The sequence below is a fragment of the Halichoeres trimaculatus genome, unplaced genomic scaffold, assembly GCF_033239565.1.
Source record: "Halichoeres trimaculatus isolate MK-OKI-2021-1 unplaced genomic scaffold, fHalTri1.1 fHalTri1_scaffold_11, whole genome shotgun sequence".
Taxonomy (NCBI): Eukaryota; Metazoa; Chordata; class Actinopteri; order Labriformes; family Labridae; genus Halichoeres; species Halichoeres trimaculatus.
This window is the reverse complement of record NW_027437189.1, coordinates 985,711-1,010,711: the sequence shown is the minus strand read 5'-3', so window position 1 is coordinate 1,010,711 and position 25,001 is coordinate 985,711. Positions and strand designations below refer to the sequence as shown.

General features: G+C 37.6%; 1 protein-coding gene across 1 annotated transcript in view; it reads right to left on the bottom strand.

Annotated features, from left to right (window-relative positions):
- cry3a (cryptochrome circadian regulator 3a) overlaps positions 1-25,001 on the bottom strand; it is a 45,013-nt gene that overhangs the window by 16,277 nt on the left and 3,735 nt on the right. The window contains exons 2-5 of the mRNA XM_074682184.1: positions 20,523-20,686; positions 3,847-3,955; positions 3,608-3,750; positions 2,493-2,677 (exon numbers count right to left, since the gene is read on the bottom strand). Of these exons, the coding sequence (XP_074538285.1) occupies positions 2,493-2,677; positions 3,608-3,750; positions 3,847-3,955; positions 20,523-20,680 (595 nt within the window). The 5' untranslated portion in view covers positions 20,681-20,686. The remainder of the gene's footprint in view (positions 1-2,492; positions 2,678-3,607; positions 3,751-3,846; positions 3,956-20,522; positions 20,687-25,001) is intronic.

Genomic DNA, 25,001 nt, shown 5'->3' with positions numbered 1-25,001 from the left:
TGTTTGTATTAATGCATGAAGGATGGAAAGATGGTGACCGTTACATAATTATGCAAACATGAGCTTTAAATAACTGAGGCAGACTGTGGACAGAGTATAAATACACAGAGTATAAATACACAGAGTATAAATACTCAGAGTATAAATAATCTGATTGAATCATAGAAAATCTTCCTCAGGGAAAACCTTTGAAACTAAACTATCACTAAAAACTATACACTGCAAAACTCAACAATACACCTTAAAAAGACTCATCTACACTGCAAAAACTTGACTCCACTTCCTAAAAACACTGCAAAAATGGACATTAGACCTGAAAAAGACTCATCTACGCTGCAAAAATTTGAGTCGTCTGCCCAAAACCCTTATCTACACTCTAAAACTAGACTTTACACCTGAAATATAATAACTACACTGCAATATCGTTAAACTACACTGAAAAAAATTCTTCAATCTTCACTGCAAAAATCTTTAAACACTGCAAAAACTTGACTCTACTCCACAAAAGTTTTAATCTATGCTAAAACTAACCCTAATCTACACTGCAAAAACTCAACTCTACTTAACAAAAATGTTAACCTACACTAAAAACAACCCTTATCTTCACTGCAAAAACTGGACATTGCACATGAAAAAAAGACTTATCTACACTGCAAAACATTGACTTAACTTCCCAAAAACCCTTACAATGTAACGGTTTTTGGGAAGTAAATTTTTAGTTTTTGCAGTGAAGTTTCGGGATATTTTCAATGTAAATCAAACTTTTTCCAAAGTACAGTCACGTTTTGCAGTGTATACATGTTTTTTTTGCAGTGAAGATTTAAGAATTTTTCAGTGTAGATTAACGATTTTGCAATGAAGGTTATAAACTAGGCTTTGCACCTGAATAAAATAACCTACACTGCAAAATCGTTAATCTACACTGAAAAATTCTTAAATCTTCACTGCAAAAAAAAACATTTATACATTGCAAAACACGACTGTACTTTAGAAAAAAATTAATATACATTGAACATTGCCCTTAACTTCACTGCAAAACCTGGACATTACACCTGAAAAAGACTCATCTACACTTCAAAAATGTACTCACCAAAAACCCTTATCTTCACTGCAAAAACCAGTCTCTACTTTCTAGAAAAAAATCATCAACATTGCAAAAACTGGACATTAAACCTAAAAAAATTACCTACACAGCAAAAAATTGATTCTATTTCCCAAAAAACCCTTACCTACACTGTAAAAACTAGACTTTGCACCTGACAAAATTATTTAATCTTCACTGCATAAAAAAACTACAAACACTCCCAAAACTTGACCGTACTACACAAAAATTATAATCTACGCTGAAAATAAACCTAACCCTTCTTGCAGAAACTGGACATTACACCTTAAAAAGACCAATCTACACTGCAAAAATTTGACTCTACTTCCTCAAAACCCTAATCTACACTGTAAAAATCTAAACCGAGTTTACACTGTAAATATAATTAACTACACTGCAATATCATTAATCTACACTATAAAAAATGCTCTAATCTTCATTACAAACACCTTTAAACACTGCAAACATTTGACACTGCTTTTGAATTTGAAACTGCTCTGAAAAAAAATCTGCATTTTTTTTTTCCAAATTATAGCATTTTTAAAAAAAAAAATCAAACTGTTTTGCATTTTCTGCAAATTTTTCTAAGTTTTCATTTTTATCTGAAATATTTGTGTTATTTTTTTATTTCAATTTTCTTCAAAATTTTTGCAAACTTATTAAAAAAAAAACTTAAACATCACATGTGCAATTTCATAAATCCCCAAAACCTCTTGCATAGATGATTTTTCCACAAGATTTTAACTTTATATAGAGAAGGATCCTCTGAAAGTAAAGGAGCAGACCCCCTGCTGCACACAGCACACCTCCATGTATTCATGGTCTGATAAATAAAGCGTTTCCATGCAGCAGCTGACCTGTACGCTCAGTAAACAGGGGGCAGGTGTGAGCAGCAGATGTCTGCAGAGCTGTAAGTCTGTGAATGTAAAGCAGCTTTCTGTGAATGGACATGTCTGATAGCGGGTTAGCATGTTAGCTAACTGACTCAGGACCCAAACAACAGCCTGTGTGAGGTAAACACACCTGCACGGACAGTTTCAGGAGTTTAACTTTCTAAAGATGGCTGCACAGACGCGGCTGACAGATGGCTGCAGAGCATAAATAGACTGTTAACCTTTTGTGAATGGGTGGACATCTGGATGGAGATTAGAGGAAAGAGTGTGTGTGTGTGTGTGTGTGTGTGTGTGTGTGTGTGTGTGTGTGTGTGTGTGTGTGTGTGTGTGACCTGGCTGATCCAGTGATGAGGGCTAAGAAAGGATGTGGCCGTGAAGCAGCAGTTTGAGGAGGATTAACGAGCAAACAGTGTTAGCTGCCTTTATCTGTTTAATGTTTGTGAAGCATCTTTTCTGGTTTGTCATTTTATATTCTGAGGGTGTTTCTTCGTCCTCACCTAGCTCCTCCAGAGACGGGACGCCGTACTTGTCCCCGTGGTCCTCAGAGATGGGAGTGACGCAGCGCCCCATCAGAGAGTCCGACAGCGTCTCCACGGGCATCTCAGGAGGATCCAGTCGACTGATGAGGGTCTGGAAACGCTTGTAGGTGAGAGGAGGCTGCCCGCCGTTCAGCTCGATGATTCTGGAGAGGGGGAAAAGGTGGTGTTAGCAGGCGTGAGGTGAAAAAACACTACGCCCAAGTGGTCCGGTACGGATCAGTACAGTTTGGTACAGGTTGGATCAGCAAAGCCAACTGAGCTCTTCCTGTAGGTCTGGGCAATAAATCAAAAATTGTGCATCTGTTGTACCATAGCAAGCTTTCGTAACCACTCCGTTTCCTTCACAGAGATACACACAAAGCAGTGACATTGCTAACGCTAACAAGATGAGATCTTTTTTTTCAGCGTGTGTGATCCCAGTGGAAAATGTAACGAGTTTATGTGAGAAACATACTGACAAAGAGTAAACCTCAAGACATTTGAGTTTATTTTAGTGAGTTTTGTAAACTCACGTTATTTTTTTATTTTTATTTTACTGAAAATGTTCTTGTTACTAAAAAAATAATGTTTTGTGAGCCGGTGCTTTTTGCAAATAAAGTTTATATTTACAGTAAAATATTTAGCAAATATAACTAGTGTTACTGACCCCCTCAATAACAAAATAAATAAATAAATCAAACAAACAATTAAATGAATAATTAAAAAGAAAATAAAAAAAAATAATAATTAAAATAAATCAAAACAAAATTCAATTTAAATAAAATAAAATAATGGAATAGAAAAAGGAATTGAATAATAAAATCAAATTCATTTCATATCATCAAAATAAAACATTTTACTAAAATCAAATCATATCAAATTATAAAATAAAATAAAATAAAATAAAATAAAAAAGGGTGTGACCAAATCATGGGGATCTGTCCTGGTTTTAATCGAAGGAAATGCCACAAAATGTGTGCTGTACTGAGACGAACTGAACCGTTTGGTGGAAACAAGGCTTTTCTCAACCAAAGGATCCAGAGAGGATTGAGGATATTAGTGAGTGTGTGTGTGTGTGTGTGTGTGTTCCTCACTTGTCCAGGTCGTAGAGGGTGTGTGAAATCTTCACGATGACCTCCACTCCTGCCTCCATGGCCAGCTTCTTGATGGCGGCGTCCCTCTCCTTGCCGAACGGCTCTGAGTCATACTCGAAGGTCAGGCGGGAGATCTTCCACTCCTGGAGCGGAGCGGGAGGACAGAGAGGACAGAGGACGGTTAAATCTTCACAGTTTTCTTTTCTCACCCACGTCTTTGTTGCTGTAAATCTGCTGACCTTGAAGAGCCGAGGGAACACGTTGGCCGGCTGGCCCCTGATGACAAAAAGGCGGGAGTTGAGCTTGCGGAGGTTGGCGTCTAGGTCCTCCAAACACTGGAGGAGAAATCTGAGGAGAGAGAAAAGGAGAACGGGGTTATCACTGATCTCTTTTTGCCTTAACAAAGCGTGTGTAAACATCACTGATCGCTGCTTTAGCATCACACAGAAATGTGCACAGAGGACGCTTCGTTCCTTTTCTCCCTCTGCAGCTTTTTTCTGCTGCCGGTCGTTTCTTTTTTTATTGGAGCCAAATAATCTGCCCCCATCTTGACGTCACACAACAAACACTTTCCTGCAACAAAAGACATCGACTTGTTTTTGATTGGTGTTTGTGGTGAAACGTCTCTATGGAAAACTTTCTGGGATGTGTGTGTTTTGAGGATGAAGGGTGTGTGTGTGTGTGTGTTTAAGGCAGATCCTCCTCTGTCCTGGATGTTCCTGGAAGCTTTGATTGGATCAGGTCATTAAAATCCAATTAAAACTGTAAAAACATGGATGCACGTTTTAATCTTGCAGCTGACTCCTCATCGCTGTAAAATCTGCTTTAATGACTTGTTGCACTAAAACTCAAACTAACCTAAAAAACACAAAAGAAGTTTGCAAACGAGCTCCTTTCAGTGGAAAAGCTTGTTAACGCTCAGCTCGTATGTGTAGCTGTGATGAATGAAAACACTGACACAATCAACACGTTGGAACGTGTTGCTGATAACACAGAAAGTTGTACCGTGAGCAGAGACACGGGTGAATGAATCTCAGCGATGAGTGAACGTTATCTGAATGACTACGTGTTGTTGTTAAAGTCCCATTCAGTTATTTTTATGACCAAAGCTGCAAAAAGTCAGCTGCTGCAACATCACACCTTATTTAACTTACTGTAAATACAAAGAGTAGTGATGATCTGTTTGAGTGTCCCCTGTGACATCACTCATCTGCTTATTATGCTGAGTTTTTAACTTTCTGATTACTGACAAATTTCACTGTTGTTCATCTGTATTCAGTGAATACATTTTTTTTTAAATGGTCCAATGATTTTTTGGATTTTTTACACAATCCTTTTTTTGACATTTTTAAAATAGTTTTTTTTATTTAAATAAATCTAATAAATGAATAAATAATTTGCAAAGATTTTGATTTTTTTTTAATTTTCAAAAATAGAAAAAAAATCAAAAATTGCAGAAGACTTGCAATAATTACTTTTTTTTTGCAAAAAAAATTCCAAAAAAAAAGATTTTTTTGGTTTGCAAACTTTTTTTTTTTTTAAATATTAAAATTAAATGAGTATTTTCAAAAATTTGCAATAATTAAAAAATATATGCAACTACTAAATCTTGAAAAGAATACTTGAAACTTATAACATGTAGAGATAATAAAACTAAACTTAAATTGTTTATGCTTGATATGTTTTGCTACATAACAATCATGTTTATTAATCCAGCACGTTGTCAGTTAAATGAATCCATCCACACAGAATTAAAATCTGTATTTTCTTCTAGATTTGTCTTTTTGTAGATTTAGATATTCACAATAAAGACTAAAAAGTGGATTAAATACTGCACAGAGTTAAAAACACGTTAATTCTCAACAATAATTTGAAAAAAATTTAAGATTTTTTTTTATGATAGAATTGTTCATGTGATGCCTTTTTTAATACATTTGCAAATATTTTTTGAAAAAAAATGAAATTGAAAAAAGAACAATTTTGAAAAAAAAAGAAATTTGCACAAAACCTCAAAAATTTAAAATATACAATGTTGAACCAAAACTAACACTACTAAAAAACAAAAAAACAAAAAACTAAACAAATTAATAGGCTTTAATACAAAATTAAAAGCTAAGCTAAACTAGGAAACAGGCTTTAAAAATAAATTAACATTAAACTAAAATTGAATACAAAAAGTCAAAATGAAGTAAAAATAAAAACTAAAGAAGAAGCTCTACCATCACCCTTGGTGGATGTGAGTCTTAAGTTTGCTCTCTACCTGTCAGTCCAGTCAGCTGTGTCCTAACCGAGGCTACACTCCTAAGTTTAACGTTAGCAAGTTTAAATAAAACAACTTTTACAGTGTGAGCCGAGTTATTCCTACTAAAACTGTTTTTTGAACGAGACAAACCTCCTAACACAGTATTTCTGCTGTGAAGACCAGCTTTTTAAATCAGTGCGTGTGTGCTCTTTTGGTGTTTCAGCAGCCAGCCTCTAGTGGAAACATGCGGTACTGCATAGGTGTGGGAGAAAAAAAGATTCGCATAAGTATCCTGAGTTTTTGTTTCATGATATTTAAATCGGGGGTTCTTGTTAAAAAAGTGGTTTGTTTACATTTTTAAACCATTAATTTTAGTCTGTTAATAAGCTGGGTTAAAAAAGTTAACACTTTTCCCCAGCAGGGGGCAAAATGTTTTTCTCTGACTCATGTGATGCACAGTTTTTGGCATAATGCAGCTCCTGATAAAATCTATAAACATCATCATCATCATCATTTCAACTTCCTCACATGGTCTGGTTCAGATTTAAGATGCTTGGTACATTGCCCCTTTCTGATGCCCCCTAGTGGCTATAAAAGCAATCTTCCATACCCCCTCACTGGAGTAAAAACAATAATGCATTAATATCATCATCTTAACATTAATTAGTTGTTTTTTTTTCTTAGATTTTTTTCTTCTAATGTTTAACTCTTGATCCATTTTTGCATTTCATCCCAACACGTCGGCTTTGATTTTTTAAAAACACAAGATTTTGTGCAAGAAGCGATTATGTGGTTGAGTGTATCGCTCTTAATCAGCTTAAGAGGTTTTTAAAGTTCTTAGTTTTCCCCAAAAAGCAGCTTTTGTGTGTGATAGGTGGAGTTATTTCAGTTCCTGGCACAGACGGAGAGACACGGACAGAAATAGAAACAACAGAGAAATCGATCAAAAAAAAAAAAAAAAACAACCTCTGGAGTCAGATTCTGCTTTTTCACTTAAGGTCCAACACATGAGCGCCACCTATCTGTGCTGTGCTGTGTCTGCTGTGTTAGTGAGCAGAGTCCCCACACAGACGGAGCAGACAGAGCAGCCAGACGATGCTCCTCCTGTCTGACCCCGTTAGCCTGATCAGGAAACCAGGAACAACGCGTTCCCAAGCAAAGCCCCGCTTGCTCCCAATCCTCACACAGACGGGCCGAGCAGCGCAGCACAGCGGGGCCGCACGCAGCGCAGGGACGCCAGGACGTAAGTGTGTGTGTGTGTGTGTGAGGAGCTGTGAGTGTGTCTGTCTCCTTTTGGAGGAAAGGTCAGACTGAACTCCAGGTCTCCTCTCTGTCACTCTGAGACTCTGGTTTTGGGAAAAAGTTGGCGACATGAAAACACACAAACGTGTTCCAGGACAGGTTTTGATTTAAAGTTGACACTCTCAGTGGTTTTTCAGTGTTATGGTTTTCATTTTGTGCTCATATGGATGAAAAGTCATTTCTTTCTTTGCAGTCGGTTTTACTTTCACAAATCTGAATCCATTTTTCAGCTCGTTCATCAACACATCATCCTACCTCCTCCTAGATTCATAACATCTTTATTCACTGCCGTTCTTGCATCACCGTGCTTTATATGAGTCTTTTTCAGACAAACTGACCCAGAAGAGTTGATTGAGCTGAACAAAAAGTGTCCTTTCTGCAACGATGCTTCTGTAACCACGTCAAACAATTGGAGAAACAATCTGAGCCGTTTAGCAGCCGACGACGCTCTGAGTAAACGTGTTTCTGTCGACGTACATGCATCTGTCCTCCAGGTCTGCAGAGGACACAACACGTTACAGCTGAAACCGCAGCTATGGGATAATCTCGTATGGGAATTCTGGTAAAAATTTAATTGATTAATGGATTAATCGATTAATTGAATACTCGATTAACCGATTAATCGATTAAAGATGTTATTGTTTAGTTGAAGAGGAATTATTTTTCTCAGTGAAAGTTAGTTTGAAAAAAGTGAAAAAGAAGAAGTTATGTTTTTATTTTTCATCTTCACTCTGCGGTGCTGTATTTTTACAGGTTAAAGAAGTCGATGAATGACATCATCGCCTCATTTGCGTAACAAGTCATTACTATTTAATCTATTATCTGAATTTATCATTTTTAAAGGCAAAGAAACTTAATCTTTTGGTTTTAACTGTATCTTATTTGAACGATCCCCCAATCAGAGTGAAGTCCTCGATCAGTTTTAGTAATCGACTTGAATCAATGGAGGAATCAATTCAGCCCTGGTCACAACCTTTGATGCTGCGCTGCGTTTAAATTCGAGGACGTGTGAATAATATTTTTGTATTTAATGGAACGGCGCTAACTTTCCAACGTTCGTTGGCGTCCTAAGAGGCAGCCGTGTCGTTGAACCGTGCGAAATCGAAAGCTAATCATGCAAACGATCTTGATGTGAGGAGGAAAGGTCAGTGCGGCCGCTGAGTTTTCTAAGACGTCATCGTTCCCCGTGGAAACTGAACCTGGACGTGGAGACGGCGAGCGGACGAGCTCACCTTTAGGAGCTGCCCTCCTTCTGCCTCAGTGGACAAAAACACTTAGATAATGTCAGAGATGCTCCTCCAATCATTCTGGGTGACATACCACCTGCTGTGTGTGTGTGTGTGTGTGCACGTGAGCTGTAACGTGTAGCAGATAAACATGTATGACCACGTGCATTCATGCACTTTTTGTTGTGAGCAGTTATGCGTGCTTCCATGTTATGAGGCTCCTGATTGCTCCGCTGTGTTGCTAGGTTAGCCTCTTTCTCCTTAGTGTGTGTGTGTGTGTGTGTGTGTGTGTGTGTGTGTGTGTGTGTGGTCACTGCCTAATCATACATCAGTCCTTATATAACCGCAGTGGCCTACATCGGTCTGTACAGACACACACTCAGCTCGGACTGTACCACAACACAATCCCTAAGCCGAGTAACCTCATTCCTGGCTGCACACACACACACACACACACACACACACACACACACACACACACACACACACACACACACACACACACACACACACACACACACACACACACACACAATGAAAACCTTTACAGAATTTAAACATCTGCATTTTATTTGTTTTTACTTTTTGCGCCAGGGTTCAAGAAAAAAGTCTTCTTTGATTTCTTCGTTGAACCAAAAACCGACATTACAAAATGAAAATCCAGGAAAAGTTACAAACTTTGTATTTAGATCTGCAGAAATTAAAAGTAAAACCCTTTATCTTTATTGTGAAATCATCCCATGTTAAGGCAGAAGTCAAAGCTGAAACGCTGCCTGTATCATGTTTTATCAGTGTTTTACAAAGTTAAGAACGTCTTTGGAAAAAAAGTTGAAATCCTTTCACTTTAGTAAATAAAGAAAGAAAAGTTAGCCTTTGAGCTTACAAACAGTGTGGTTTTGTTTCCAGATGTTTAAGAGGTCATTTGGATGGTTTATTTCTCCTGTATGATCTCTGAATCAAACAGATGTAGATGGTCCCAGGTTTCTCTTTACGCTGACGATGACGTCTTTTACGCCTGATGTTTTTTTTACATTCACTCCGGACCAAACAGAAAATTTAACAGATCACCTTTTTTTGTGTCTTTCTTGAGAAAAAAAACTTATATTCAAGAGGCAGATTCTTGATTTCACAGTACGATGGCCAATGGTTTTTGCCACAGTGTCAACAGGTGGAGGTGAACGGTGCTGGACTCCATCCTGCAGACTGACTGAGACATCTGGGATCAGGCTTTGAAACGATAAATTTGATGTTTTCTGATATTAACACTGATGTTTACTCCTGAAACACCTTTTACCAGGTTTAAATCACATTTTTCAATCCAAATAAAAAGGCCTCCATTGGGAGTGATGGAGATTCAGCTTTCCTCTCTAATTAACCCTCATGAGTCATTCTAATTAACAACAAAAGTGTCCTCTACCAAAAACTGTTATAAAAAACAGTAGATTAATATTTTTACAACTTTTTCCCCTCAAATCTTTTGATTAACTTCAGTCCTGTTGAAAAATAGTAAACATTTTTTTTATTACTTATAGCCTATAAATGCTCATTTCATAGCATGATGCCTCTTTTCATATTGAAGAAAACTTATCATGAGTTTTTTTCATGTAATAAAAGTTGAAGGGCTGGAGATCTTTTTAGATCAGGCTAAATCATAAATAAAAATTTTAATAAAGATGATTTTGTTGCATTTTTGTTTTATTTTTTTCAGTGTCAGATTCTTAATTTATGACTCTTTGAGGGCATAAGAAAACAAAAATGTCTTCTGCAAAAAAATGAAAATAAAAATAAATAAAACTGCAATAAAAACAACTGATTAATGCTTTTTCTCTTTTTTTAAGATCTTTTAATCAACTTTAGTCTTTTTCAAAAACACCAAATATTTAATCATTTTCATTACGTTAACCCTTTTAATGCCAATTTGTTTTTTTTAAAATGTGTTTTTGTAAAGTGGAAAATTGTCCTTTCTCATGGTAAACAGAAAAAAATGAAAATAAAACCCTGAAACTAGAAAGTGCAGGATTATATTGTGCAGTGACCCTCAAAGGGTCGGAAATTAATAATCTCACACTGAAAAAATGTAATGCATCAAAATCTGTTTTATTACTAATTTTTGGTTTATCAAAGCCTGATATTCACAAACACATTCCCAGCACTCCATATATATATACATATTTTTTTTTTCTCCATAAAAAGGTGACGCCATGTAATCTAATAGGCACTTAAAGGGTTAAAATAATAAGAATAATATAATATTTGGTATTCTTGAATAGGAATGATTTTTTTTAAAGATCTGAGCCAAAAAAAAAAGTTTTGCAAATTTGCCTCCAGTGCGTCGCTGACCTCTGTACACTTTGGAATTTAAAGATATTTCCTGAAATAAACTGCCTTAAAAAATATTATTTTTTGTGGAGTAACACAACCAAAATACCATCCAAAAATTGAGCAAAAAATAACCTGAAAGTTCAAAAATGTCCCTGATTACCCCTGAGGGTTACGGCAGAAATGCCCCCAAAATGATTACAATAAAAGCACATAACGCTGTTCATAAAAAAGTTCAGTTTTTGCTGATTCTGTCCTTTTTTAGGTGTAAATGTTTATGACTTAATCGTCCTGTTTTAAACCTAACTGATGTTTGTTTCTGCTGTTAGAGCAGTAAAACCTGTTGAAAAATGACCTTAAAGAAATTAAAACCCTGTTCCTGATTGTGTCGTTAGTCTTTTTAGGGCAAAGGGCTCCAGTTTTCACTCTGGCCTGTTTCATAACCAGCTAAACCCTCTCACATGAGCTTTGAATCAGACACAACCTCAGCCTGAAGCTCAGTAAAAACTCAGCTGATGTTAATGAATCCGTCTCACTCCGTCACATTAATGAATCCTGATCAACCGTCTCCTGTAAACTTCAGGCTACACTCTCCTCCTTTGATAAACGTGATGACATCATGTGTTTACCAGGCTCACAGCTGGTCGCCATGGTTACGGCAGAGAAAGACCTGATGACGCCTGTGACCTTTTTGTTTTGCATATTTCTGAAAGTAATAAGCGCCGGCTTGTTTTATTTCCTGACAGATGTACTGCGCTGTGTTCGCAGCGCGCGTCCGCCCGTTAACAAGGCCAGGCAGGAAAGCCTCCCCACAAGTAGGTCACGATCACATAACCGCTCACAAGTTTCATGCTCTGGCACACTAACCTACATCTGTTGCAGAGACCGTTCTCACATTTTCCCCTGGACAGAGGAGAAAGAGCGATTGATCAGCGTCTCCCCACAGCTCGGTCTGAAACTTCTCCATGGTGATGCTCTGATTTATTCCTCTCTGTTTGTGTTCAAGTGCAAATTCAGACAGAGGTTTCTGAGTTCACACCTTCAATCCCACTGTGGCTGTCTCTCTGAGAAACTTCTTTCTAACTCTGAGCCTGTTTTCCTCATAAGCTATGAAACCTCCTCTTTTTACAGACTCTAAAACTCCCTGAGGGACCACATTTTCTACTTCTGTCCAATGAAAAACGTCATGTATGACTCAGCGGTTAGCTATCCTGGCTTCCTTACATTATTTTCTAACGTGCTAATGTCTGTAGACGGATCAAATATCGTCTGAAACTAATGTTTGTCTCATGCTTTGGTGCATCTCTGCCTAAAACTACAGCAACCGCAGCCACACCAGGACAAAAACAGAACAAAAATGGAAAATAACTCATCACAAGAGTCTGATATGTTTGAAACTGCTGAAAGTGAAACAAACATGATGGAAAATCATAACAATCTGACTCCTACAACAAAACGGGAATGAAAAGATGTCTAATGAGGGCAGAGTGTCTTGGACAAACTGGATAAACTGGAAAGGCTACCTTTATTTACTGTGACGATAATGTCCAAAGATGTTTCAAATAAACAACAATAATTGGCTCTCCATGGAAACCAAGACAGATGTCATGATACCAAAAGAAAAAGCTGCAATTACACCAAATGTCCACTTGATGGCGCAGCAACAGAAGCTGTTATTTATCGTAAAACATCAATCTGTATTTAAAAAGTTTGTCTTTGAGTTGTCATTAAAAGAAATTAGAAGGAATATTAAAGCTCCTGTGCAAAAATTTGTGTCTCATTAATCAAGCATTACACAAAATGTCCATTAGGTGGCGCTTCAGTTGATGCATGAATTAATTGAAACTCTTGACAAAACGAAAAAATTGTTAGATTGATATGACCTTATCTTTGTTTTTGTTTTTTTTAAAGCTCCAGGTATAACCTTCCTGTGTGTCTTTTTTTTGCTACTTCACAGAATGTCCACTAGGAGATGTATTTGTTTTAAAAAGTTAGGGTTAAGGTTTGTTATTCTAAAAAAAAAAAAGTAAATGAAGTAAAATAATAACGATAATATTGATAATAATAATAAAAAAATAACAAACTAATAATATATATATAAAAAAACAATAATAATAATAACCACACAACCTATAAATAATATTTTACCATTTTTTTAAAATTTGGGAATCCATTTAAATATTTTTTTAATAAAAGCCTGAGTTTTTAAAGCTCCTGTAAAAAACTTTCTGCGTCTTGTTTAAATGCCATTTCAAAGAATGTCCAGTAGATGGCACTGTAGTAGACGCATGTATTTATTGTAATTCTTAACAAAAAATTGAAAAGCTTTCTATCTTTTTTTTTTGGAGGGGGGATTTTTAGCCAGTATTCTTTGAAAAAAATATCTGAGCCACCTGTACAGGATTTTTTTTTCTTTGGGTTTTCGTAAAAATCAAATGTTAAAATGTGCTTAAAGCTCCTGTATGAAACTTTCTGAGTCTCGTTCAAAAATGAAATCTCATCGATCTGACTTTAAGTGTAAAAAACTTATGACTTATCAGAAATCCTTGCTGTCCAAAATATTCTGCATTGTCCTGTTAATCTCTTCGACTGACACCTACCCTCTACCGGCTGTTGGGACGTTAAACATATCTGTTTAAAAATAATAAACCTGTACGCTGATGACCTGGTTTGCTTGTGCGGCTCACCCAGAGGCTCCCGTGTTCATCTCAGTCTGATCAGTAGCTCGTCAGTAGCTGCTCACAGGAGCTTTAAACTCCTCCTCTGCTTCGTCAAAAAGTTTTTAAACACAACTCTTTGAACTGTTTACTGTTTAGGGTGAAGAACTGTCGCACTTCAGATGAAAAGCATCATGGGAAGTGTAGGATAAAGCTTTTCAGATTAACTGTTAGACACAGGAGGCGTTTGAATGTTAAAGGAAAAGCTCTCTGTTAGTTCCTCATTCATAAAATCGGACTGGATAGCCTCGTTACTTTAAATCCCCGCTGAACCGTCTAAAGAGACATGTCAGGTCCCAGCTCCCAGGTAAAAATAACAACCTCTAATTGGATGATGCAGACCTGCAGATGTCAGGGCAGCTGGACAGGTTTTAGTCTCCGTCTGAGCCTGGGTTAGCTATTAGCGCTGCAGACATCTGACTGGTCCACCTGCACGGACCCAGGCTAAATATGGGACAGGTCAGATGACTTTCTAAAGGAGACTTCAAATCGCTATTTTCTCCTCAGAGGGACTTCCCGGGGTCAGTGGTCCAGATACAGGTCTGGATTTGTGAGTGTGCTTGTCCACAGCTCACAGAAATGCTCCTAAATTGACTTTTGACTCTTTCTGTCAAATTGTTCTGTGACGTCACCCGTCTGTTCTTTAAACCGTGAAATGAAGCCAATCCACGGACGCAGCCACGTTGATACCACGCCGACTGTGAGTGCTTTTTAGAACCGCTACAAGGCGCCTGGCGATCATGTGACCTGAGCTGTGTTTCTGATTGGACAATCAGACAATCCTAATAGCTTCAAAACGCCGGGTCAGAGAAAAGTCATTCACCGAACAGTTGTGCTCATCGACATATCAGGATTTTAGACCCAGGTCGCTTTTTAAACTAGGCTGTAAATATGTTTTTAAAGGTCCCATATTCTGCAAAAATCACTTCATTAAGTCTTTTAGTGAAATGTGTGGGTCTTTGTCTTTCCTCCCAGCCCACAAAATGTGATATTTAACGACCAAACCTGTTCTTAGTAGAGCTTGTGAATGTAATGAGATGTTTGGATTTTGGGGATTTGCCGACGTCAGCGATTCCCTTTTTAGACCAATCAGGAGCAAGTCTGACCTGATTGGTCCACCGGAGCAGATACCCCCGAACCCCCTCCCTGCCCACTCCCCTCCTCGCATCTGGAGAGAAATCTCTCCAGATGCGAGGAGGAGAATGCCAAAGTTGAAGAGCCATCACTTCTCTGTTTTTGGCTGTAAACAGCCACATAGCTCCATGCTCAAGCTTCCCATCTCTGAAGAAGACAGACTAAGTGTCTAGAGTTCATTTATCAGGAAATGTTCCAGCTACACTCAGTAAAACTGAGCATGTGTGTGTTAGTCACTTCACGGCCGACTGCTTTTCCAACTTTGGACAGTCCAACAGAGGGCTAGCCAATAGACTGGTCCTGAATCCAGGCGCATTACCAACCATCCTCCAACAAACCTGGGACCCTGGAAATGTGAGTATTTTAAATGCTGTGTGCTGTGGAGCAGATGGAAGAGCTTTTCCTCAGTGTCCCCCCTGTCTCTGTGTTAGCTTCAGGATGCTAACTTTAGCTGCAGTTAGCCTGTTGTTTTAGCCTGTAATGTTACAGTAAACGAGCTTCTCTGTTTTCTAAACATTGTGCACTCGGAGCTCGTGGCGCCGCTCTCAGTGACGTGGAAGAGCGGGGCGGTATCAGCGGTGGCTCATTTACATATGAAGGCCACGCCCACTAAATCAGAGCGTTCTGAACAGAGGGGCGAGCTGAGCTGCCTCTTCTGCTCTGATATATATATAGTTGTATATACGTTCAAGCTCTAACTTAAAAGATAAAGACAAATCCAAACTATTTTCCTTTTTAAATGTTTCTTTACTGACATGACTTCCGAGGGAGGCTGCGAGCTGAGCTGCCACAACCAACTTAAAGGTAAAAATGCCTGTCAGGCTGTCTTCATGGATAATTTTTCACAAGTTTTGAAGCAGAATTGACTAAAAGTACACACTATCTTGTATTAAAAAAGAAGTGGTTAAACCTTAAATACAACAGGACTGTGCTGATGTGTCAGAGGCTGTGAATGGAGCTGCCACTTTTATACAATTTTTATGCCATAAAAACTGCATGTCTGTATTTTCACCATCTGACAGGCTAAGATGATCACCATCCACATTAAAACAGACAGTTAAGCTGACATCCAGGTCTCCTTTAATGACTCATCCATGTGTTGGATCCATTTCTTCTTCTAAATCACCCGTGACCTGCGCGGCACCTTCTCGGCTGATTGTAATAAAATCAGGCCACTGCTTTCACGTAATCCTCCAGGGTAAAAGACAAACCCCATCATAGAATAACATCGACCGTTAAGGTAATCACATGTGCTCCAGCAGAAACCGTGACCTCGATTTCATTGGATTCGTCTTGAACTGACCCTCGCTGCATCATCTTGTGACCTGTGATGCAGCGTTTTGGCGCCTGGGGATCGAAAACGCTCGATGTCGCCCTGAAACCCAGAGCAGTGTTTGTCGTACGTCAGCCCAGGAAAGTGGGACACAAACAGCAATTTCCTGCCCCTCTTCAGCAGAAAATGTGAAGGAAGATTCAAAATGAGAAAACTTATCAGACTTTGAACTTCACCCACATAAAAAACACCTTCTCCCCGGGGTGAGTGCTGTATTTTACAGCACAGAGTGTGAATATTACGGCTAAACTACACACAGAAAAGACTCCTTTGTCACCACCTGTGGGTCTGATAAAAACTCAAGCTGTGCAATCAGGGCTGCAACTGTCAGTTCAGTTCTGATTAATCTGATTAATAATCAGATTAATTATCTACAAATTAGTTAGCTAACTAACTGCTGCTCGAGTAGTAGCTTGTTGTTGCCTCTCTCTTCTTTTGTCCCTCTCCTTTAAGTTTGGTTTTTGACTTTTTGCGTCTCATATTTTGGCTGTAGACACCAAACTTGTTGCGTTTGCAGCGGTGTTTCAGTGTTTTTACATTTTTGTTCCAGCGTGAGCCCAGAGATCCCACATGTAACCATGGTCGCATTGTTTACACCCAAGTTTTCAGATGTTAGCAGCCTGTAGCATGTTGATGCTAACTGGTGCTAGGACCAATGTTCACCGTGAACCGAGGAAATGGAGGTGAAAACGCCATCCTGGACCCTGTGGAGGTGGAGGCTGAGTGGAGAATGATGGACAAGCTGCCGTCTCTGATGGACTTTTTTTTTTTCTAGCTGACACTTATTATTTTACTCTAGTTATATTTTTATATTCTTGAATTTTTGCTCTACATATTTTCTTGTTTTGCTGCTGTGACTTTAAATTTCCCTTTGGGGATTCATAAAGTACATTCTATTCTTTGTTCTTTCTATTCTATTGAGCAATCAAGAAATGAACTAATGCAACCCTACTTTGCAGAAAGGCTTAAACACAGAATGTCGTCATCAATTTAAAATAAAAGTCTTCAAAGACTTTTAACCATAATCAACCTCCCAAACATTATGCTATCGCTGTTCATTTTTTTCAAAGACCTACTTCAATTAAAAACAAGTCTGAAATCTTAGCTATGCCACCAATCCCTCCCCCAAGGTCAACTCAACCATGTCCTAAAATGTGCCAAATTAAATCCAACTCCCAGCCTCAATATCTGCAGAATCAGCGAGTGTAAAGATAATTTACCCCGAGTGCAGTGTGAGGAAGTACTAAAATAATCTGAACTGACCAAGCCTGTTTTTGTACCAAGTTCTATTTATTGACAATGCTGTTTTAATTTCAGCATTTTAACATGAAACTCAATGGGGTCTCCACAGCTTTTTGGGGCCAGCCTCTGGTGGGCACTTTGGGAACTACAGTTTTTTTTCCTTTTTTTTTGTATGGTTTCTGACAAAATGTTCAACTCATTGAGATGCACAAATTATACAGACACCCCTGACCTATCTCAAACAGTAGGCCAGCAATTTGCTTTTCAAAATAAAATCAGGCCAAACTTTTGGCCCTTCTACAAAAGTTATCTTCTCCTAGGCCGTAAATGGTATCAGCTTGAAATTTGCTCAGATGACAGAGTGAGCTCTGCTTTACAAAACTTATGCATGAATTTGTTGTTTGTCAAACGGTTTTTGAATGATTAGCCCTCAAAGTTGGTGACCCCCAAAGACGCCCTTTCAGTCCCCCTATTAGAATGAATGGGAGAGGAGGATCCAGCTCCACACGAGCTACAGCATTTGGAGCTCTAGATAAAAATGTAAAAGCTCTATTTGACAAAAATGTGTAAAAAAGTTAAATATATTTCCAGGAATCTTCTGTGGAAGTTGGACAAATGTAAAGTTTCCCACCCACCGACCCTGTCATTGCTCTGTGCACGGTGTTTGCACACCATATCTCTATCTACTCCACTTCATGACATGATTTATTGTATGAACCATGTCTTAAACTTATTTAATTACTATATTCTTATCTATCCCGCTTATGTAGAGGTTGTTTTTTTCAGATTTTATCTCTCAGACATGAACTGTCAGTTCATGTTTACTGTTTAATAACTCTGGATTATCTGCTGCAGGTCCATCCATCTTCCTGTTTATTAGCATCAGAGCCTCAGATGCTGCTTTACTTGTGATGTTGAAAAACTATCAGTGAATGTGTTTAGCTCCCTGCAGTCAGCAGAAAAATGATTTCAGGCTGTGCCGACAGAAATAAACGGGTTCATTTGTTCCATCCCTGACCTACAAACGCTGTTTTGGAATCTGGGAGCATTGAGCAGACATGTGCGTCACTGATGTGTGTTTCCTGCTTGGACATGCTGCAGCACCGGTCTGTTTACATTTTTAGCCCCTCGATGTGGCAGACCCAGCTGGGTCAGCGACTCCTGTATCGATTATTTGTGTGCAGAGGTCTACAAATAGCCCCTCAGAGTGAAAACGGGCCAGCGAGCAATGAACAGCGGGTTCTCCTCCCCCTGCGGAGAGGAGAGGTGGATCGAAACGGTCTCACGTGAACCAACATGCGTTCCCATCGACACAGGGGGGCGAGCTTTATCTAACAGGACACACCGAGCCAGTTTCCACGGCGTTTGATCCACCTCCTTCAAACAAACCCTCCAGAGACACACGGCGTGGTTTAAAGAGGGCACTCTTCTTCTTCTTCTGCTTTAAACCAGCCACTCACAGAGACGTACGGCTACCTGCAGGCTGACCTCTTTAATGGGGATTACATGAGCAGAGGCTAAAACAAAAAGGCACCCTGTGGCTGGGAAATAAGCCCAGCAGGTGTTTCCAGGTCACCTTATTTATTTCATCTCTTCAATCCACTTAAAATCAGAGGGGCTCTTTTTAAACGTCACATGTGGTGCACTCAGACGCCCAGCTGAGAGCCAAGAAAAGGCCGAGACCAGGCTGAGAAAGGGCCTTCAGGGAGGATTCACTTTACAGGAGCTTGATACCAAACCAAAAATCATCCAAAGTGTTGATTAAATAAAGAAACCTCTCCCTGAAAGCCTCACACAGAGCTGCTACAGACTGAAAAGCAGAGAAATGCTGACACCGTGTTGTGAGGTGAAGCACTGCAGCTCCATGTTTCTCCTTTTTCTCCCCTCAGCTCCTCCTGTGTGACTCATCGCTGCCTGCAGACCTCTGCCGCTGGCCGCTGTTACATGACGAGAGGAAACTGAGCAACCCACACGTCCTGATTACACCAAACCACAAATATGTAACGGTAATGAAACCACTTTTTAACAGTCAGGCTGAGGAGGTCGCTGAATTCCTCAAATACCAGAGAATGAATGCAGAACAAAACATTAAACTGAGTTTAACACGTGACTGCTAGTAATTGCTAATTTACTATGTCGCAGTATGAGGGGTTAACTCATGGAATAATCTGGAAGAGGACACCAGAGAGGAAAACCAAAGTTTATCTTTAAAAATATTATCAAATCTAGTACGCTGAGAAAATGTGAGGATAAGGGATGAGATAAAAAACACTTTTTGTTTTTTGGAAATGTTTTTTTTGTTGGTTGTTTTCTTTTCCCCAAATTTTCCACTAGGATTAATAAAGTTTTCCTGATTCCTGGTTTTCTTTTAACAGAACAGATAAAGAGTATTTTGACATGTCTGCCTGCAGCTCTTTTTAAATGTGCACCGGGTGATTGGTGAAAAATATTTTGTAAGGGAAGGGTATGTATCATTTCTATTTTTTGATGAATAAAACTTTATAATAATAACAATAATAATACTTTATTTGTATAGCACTTTTTAAAACAGGTAAAAATGAACAGCAGAAAATTAAAACAAATAAGACAAACAGCAATGAAATAAATCAAAGAGAGCTAAAACAATAAAATCCGGATAAAATGACATAAAGGTTAAAAAAAAAAAGCTTTTCTGTAAAAATAAGTTTTCAGTTGAGAAATAAAACAAGGGACTGACTTTGCAAAAATTAAATGAAATTAAATCAAATTAAATCAAAATATCACGATACTTTGACCTGTGATACAATGTTGATATTTCAACTCTTCATTTTTTAGGTGAATTGGAAGAACAATATGTCTTCTAAACCTCCACTGCTGTAGATGGCGCCAAAGAGCGACTACGCTGTATGTTGCTCATAAACTCTATAGTAAACATAATCTCAAAATTTATTCAAAATATTTTATTTCTAAACTTGATGACGTTGGTTTTAAAGCAGTTAACATCAATGTTTCCTCTTTATTTTTGGGTTAGTTAGTTAAAAATCATTTAAGTTTTATTTTTTACAGTGTAGTTAATAAATAAAATAATAATAATAATCATGTTTTCTTTCACCCAATCATTTCTCTGCAGCATTAGTTCAATGTCACAGTCGTTTAAGTGCCAAACTTGATGAACTTTATGTTTTAAGATAAATGTTTTTATTAAACTCTGTAACTGACTGTTATTATTTCAAACACAATAAAACAGAAAATTTGTTTTAAGTTTAAATTTTTTTGTTTGTTTTTTTTTTTCTGTTCAGTTATCATGTACTGTTCATTTTTGGTTTTATTTTCTATAAATAATTAGAAAAATAAAAATTAGGCAGGAAAAGGTTCATCCAGAGAGTAAAAAAACAAAAATAACAAACGTTCACGGTCTTACCTCCACCTGTTGACCCCGACGTTGGAGGATCCTGCGAACCACGGGTCCAGAAAGTAAACACAGCGCACCGTGCCTGCCCCCCTGACCGCCTCTCGGAGCGCCGGGTTGTCATGGAGACGTAGACCCTTCCGGAACCAGTGGATGGAATTTGGGGCCATTTTAATCTGGACGAATCAGAACAGCCATGGTTAACGACAGGAAACGGCGGTAAAACACCTCCTCCACTGAGCTGAATGAAGTTTAAAGCCCGACAGAACAAAACACGCCGTCTTTTTTTAACGCTCCTCACAGCTCGCTCAGGCCCAACAGGAGATCAGGGAAGCATCAGAGCCGAGGCGGCTGCCAGCGGCGTGGGCCGAGCCAAGAATAGAGCGATCTGAGCAGGAACACCAAAGACTTCTTCTTCTTCTTCTGTCTATTGTTGGCGGGGATATTCTGGGCGTTTGGTGCTGCTTCAAATAGGACAACAGCAAAAAAACAAACCTCACTGAAAACTTTCCCCAAACCTGAAGATTACATTAGGTTTGTGAAAAGTTTTATAATCAGCTGATCAGAATAAAGAATAGCTCACTTCATTTCATCAAAATAATTATTACACCATATCACACTGTAGAAGAAAACTTTTTTTTTTTGGTCTTTTCAGAGCTTTAATTCAGCCTGAGGTTTAGGTGGAGCCATCACTGTTTGAAAAGGATGAAATCATTTTAACCTACAGATGATATATTGTGTCTTTAACTTGAATATGATCATTTTCAAACCCAAACATCCCCCAGAAACAATCACCCCCTTGTGTTAAAAGTCTGTCAGATGTGTAGCACTTCTACAGAAACATTTTGTATATTAATCAGCCCATTGGAAGCCTGAGCGAACATCAAAATAATCAACCCACTGAGCAAAGAGACGTTCAGAGGACGTCATTTCACCGTCATTTCTGGACGTCTAACTTTGGTCTCCTAAAGGTGGAGACTGTTCCTCCAGATGAAATCTTGGTCCATGCCAGGGCTTGAACCATCATGCCTGCAGTTTTAAAGCCGAGCTATTGTCTCTGATGCTCCCCCTGCAGCCATTTCAGTCTTTCTTATTGTTTTCCTCCTGTTCCTGTTCATTTTCTTACAGCTCCATTGGGTTTTCTCAACAACAGATGGTAACTGTAAAAACTAGGGATGTAACAGCACACTCAACTCACCATTTGATACAATTTCTGATAGTGGGTTAACACTATAATTTTCTTACGATTTTTTTTTTTTTAACAAAAGGTGCCAGCAGACAAAACATGACTGAAAATTGAAAAAAAAAAAAGAATATATATCTATCTATCTATCTATCTATCTATCTATCTATCTATCTATCTATCTATCTATATATATATATATATATATATATATATATTAACAAATTCTGTGAACCCTGGAAATAAAAACCTCAAACATTTATAAATACATTATTTATTTCTGATAGTGGGTTAATGCTACAATTTTCTTACGATTTTTTTTTTAAACAAAAGGGGCCAGCAGACAAAACATGACTGAAAATTGAAAAAAAAAAAAAAAAAAAAAAAAAAAAATATATATTTATATATATATATATATATATATATATATATATATATATATATATATATATATACACATATACATATGTATATATATATATATATATATATATATATATATATATATATATATATATATATATATATACACACATATATATATACATATATATATACATATATACACATATATACATATATATACATATATATATATGTATATATATATATATATATATATATATATATATATATATATATATATATATATATATATGTTTGTATATATATATATACCGGTACCGATTGCCAGGTACCAGGCATCGGTACCGTATTGTTTCAAATTTGAAAGGTTCCCACCCCTACCTATGTCACTGCCCTTACTGAGCCACCCCAGTCTGAAAGTTTCCACACGCCCCTGCACAGAGGCAGATAACAGCGTGGTGTGAAAGCTAACAGGATGAGAGTCTGAGCTGGAGGAAAACTCCTCTTTTCATTTTTAAAGAAAGAGAGCAAACAGAGCCAAGCTACAACTCCTGTCACAAAGAGACAACATAGAGGAGAGTCCAGAAGAAACAAGAGGAGGACGTTCAAAAAGCCGACATTCAAATGCTGAACTGCATATTGACGTCCTAAAGGGGTCATGGTTAGACGCCCAGATAAAGGACCTGATTTGAAGGTTGTGCAGACGTCCAGATCTGGTCTTGGACTGATCGATGTGATAAAGATGTGATCTGCACGCCCATCAGACGTCTAATGGTTAGTGGAAAATGCATGTCTGTCCACTTCTTCTGAAGCTTTATTATTCCCCAAAGCCTCGAGCCACGTCCTGCTTTCTGTTTGCTTTATGCCTTCCCTTTGTTGGACGTCTGCTTTTCATGTTTTTTGATCTCTGCTCTGTATTCCTGCTCCTCTTTTCTTATCCTTGCTCAGCTGTTGACCATGAATCTAAATTTCAGTGCTCTCCAAATGAACTCAAGTCATGCTTGGTTTGAACTGACGTGCAAGTGATTCATGAAACCTCAGTTAGTGCTGGTTTTGGCGCCCCCTGTTGACAGCCCTGCACCATGCACCTCTCACTGCATCCCCTGTATAAGTAGGTAATGTTTTCTGATTTTCTTTCCTCACTGAACTACATCACTTTCTCTGAATCTCTGCCACGGAAACTATGAGCACTTCAGCAGCATGCTCCGACTCGCTCCGTCTCACAGCGACCTGCAAACAAATACTACAGACCATGACGAAGGGTCCACGTGGTCTGGTCTGGTTTTGATGCAGATTCTGTTTGTGACCTGCTATGAATCCCTCACAGGGACTTTAAACGGGACTTTAAATAAAATATTAAGACCATGCATTTTTACTCTTACTGACTTTTTTCATTCAGAGCAGATTAAAAGAGGGTTGATAATAATGTTTAAAGCTCTATATGTGCTCCCCCCACCCGCTAACAGCCCGTCCTGCTCCTTCCTGCCTTTCTACGGCGTCCTGTAATAAGAAATAATCATGATTAAGAGAACGTGGCTGCGGTGCAGAGTTTATTACCCTGAAGCTCCTCTGGACTGTGCTAAAGTTCACTCCAACTTCTCTCATTCACCTTTATGATTGTAACATACTTTTAGTTTGTTTTGCATATGTCATATTAAATTACTGCAGCTGCAGGATGAAGCATGCTGCACACGGATAATATGCGTGACAGGAGAGGGGAAGTATGCACAAAGACAGAGCACTTCTCCAAACATCAATATGGTTTTACCTGTGCAGAGCGTTTTAGGAAGCGGTTAGAGGATATTTACAGCTGTAGATCTGACCTTCTGTGTGCACTCTGTCTGCCACCAGTCCCTCACAGGTCTTCATTTCAAAATCTTAGCTTTTTGTTTCATATTCTATTAGTTTGCAAAGTATAAACCTGGAATGTACTAAATTTATTTATTACCAAGCTTGAGCTCTGATGAATTTTTCAGTATCTAAGTAATAATAAAATTTGGTGCATTTTATCGTCGGCTGTGTTATTGACAAAAGTTTAGGGTATATCACAGTTCAGACAAAATTTAAAAGAATTATGTCTCAAAAATCCCAGTTAACCAGCTGACAGGACAAGAAGAGAGAAACCTGTCTCTACAACTCTACACTCTACATTAAGTGATGCTAACACAGTCCACATTTCTTCCATGTTTTGTCCCAAGTGCTAACTGCAGATTTTTTATTTTTTGTTAAATATTTAAAATCACAAATGTCTAAAAGAAATGTTAAATTTTCTCAATTGTAAAGTTCTTACATTTTTTGTAAATTATTCAGTTTTTTCATGTATAATTTTGCAAATTTTTGAAATTCTTTTTTGGGCAAATATTTTATGTATTTATTTTTTGGCAATTTCTGAAAAATAAAAATTTCTGATTTTTTTATCTTTTGTTAATTTTTAAGATCACAAATGTAAAAAAAATGCCAAATTTTCTAAATTATAAAAGTTATTGAATTTTTTGTAAATTATTCCATTTTTTTTCATGTATAATTTTGCAAATTTTTGAAATTCTTTTTTTTTGCAAATATTTCATTTATTATTTTTTGCAAATTTCTGAAAAAAATAAAAATTTCTGATTTTTTTATCTTTTGTTAATTTTTAAGATCACAAATGTAAAAAAAATGCCAAATTTTCTAAATTATAAAAGTTATTGAATTTTTTGTAAATTATTCCATTTTTTTTCATGTATAATTTTGCAAATTTTTGAAATTCTTTTTTTTTGCAAATATTTCATTTATTATTTTTTGCAAATTTCTGAAAAACAAAAATGTCTGATTTTTTTATTTTTTGTTAAATTTTTAAGATCACAAATGTTTAAAGAATGTCAAATTTTCTAAAATATAAAAGTTCTTGAATTTTTTTGTGAATTATTGATTTTTTCGTGTATAATTTTGCAAATTTTTGATTT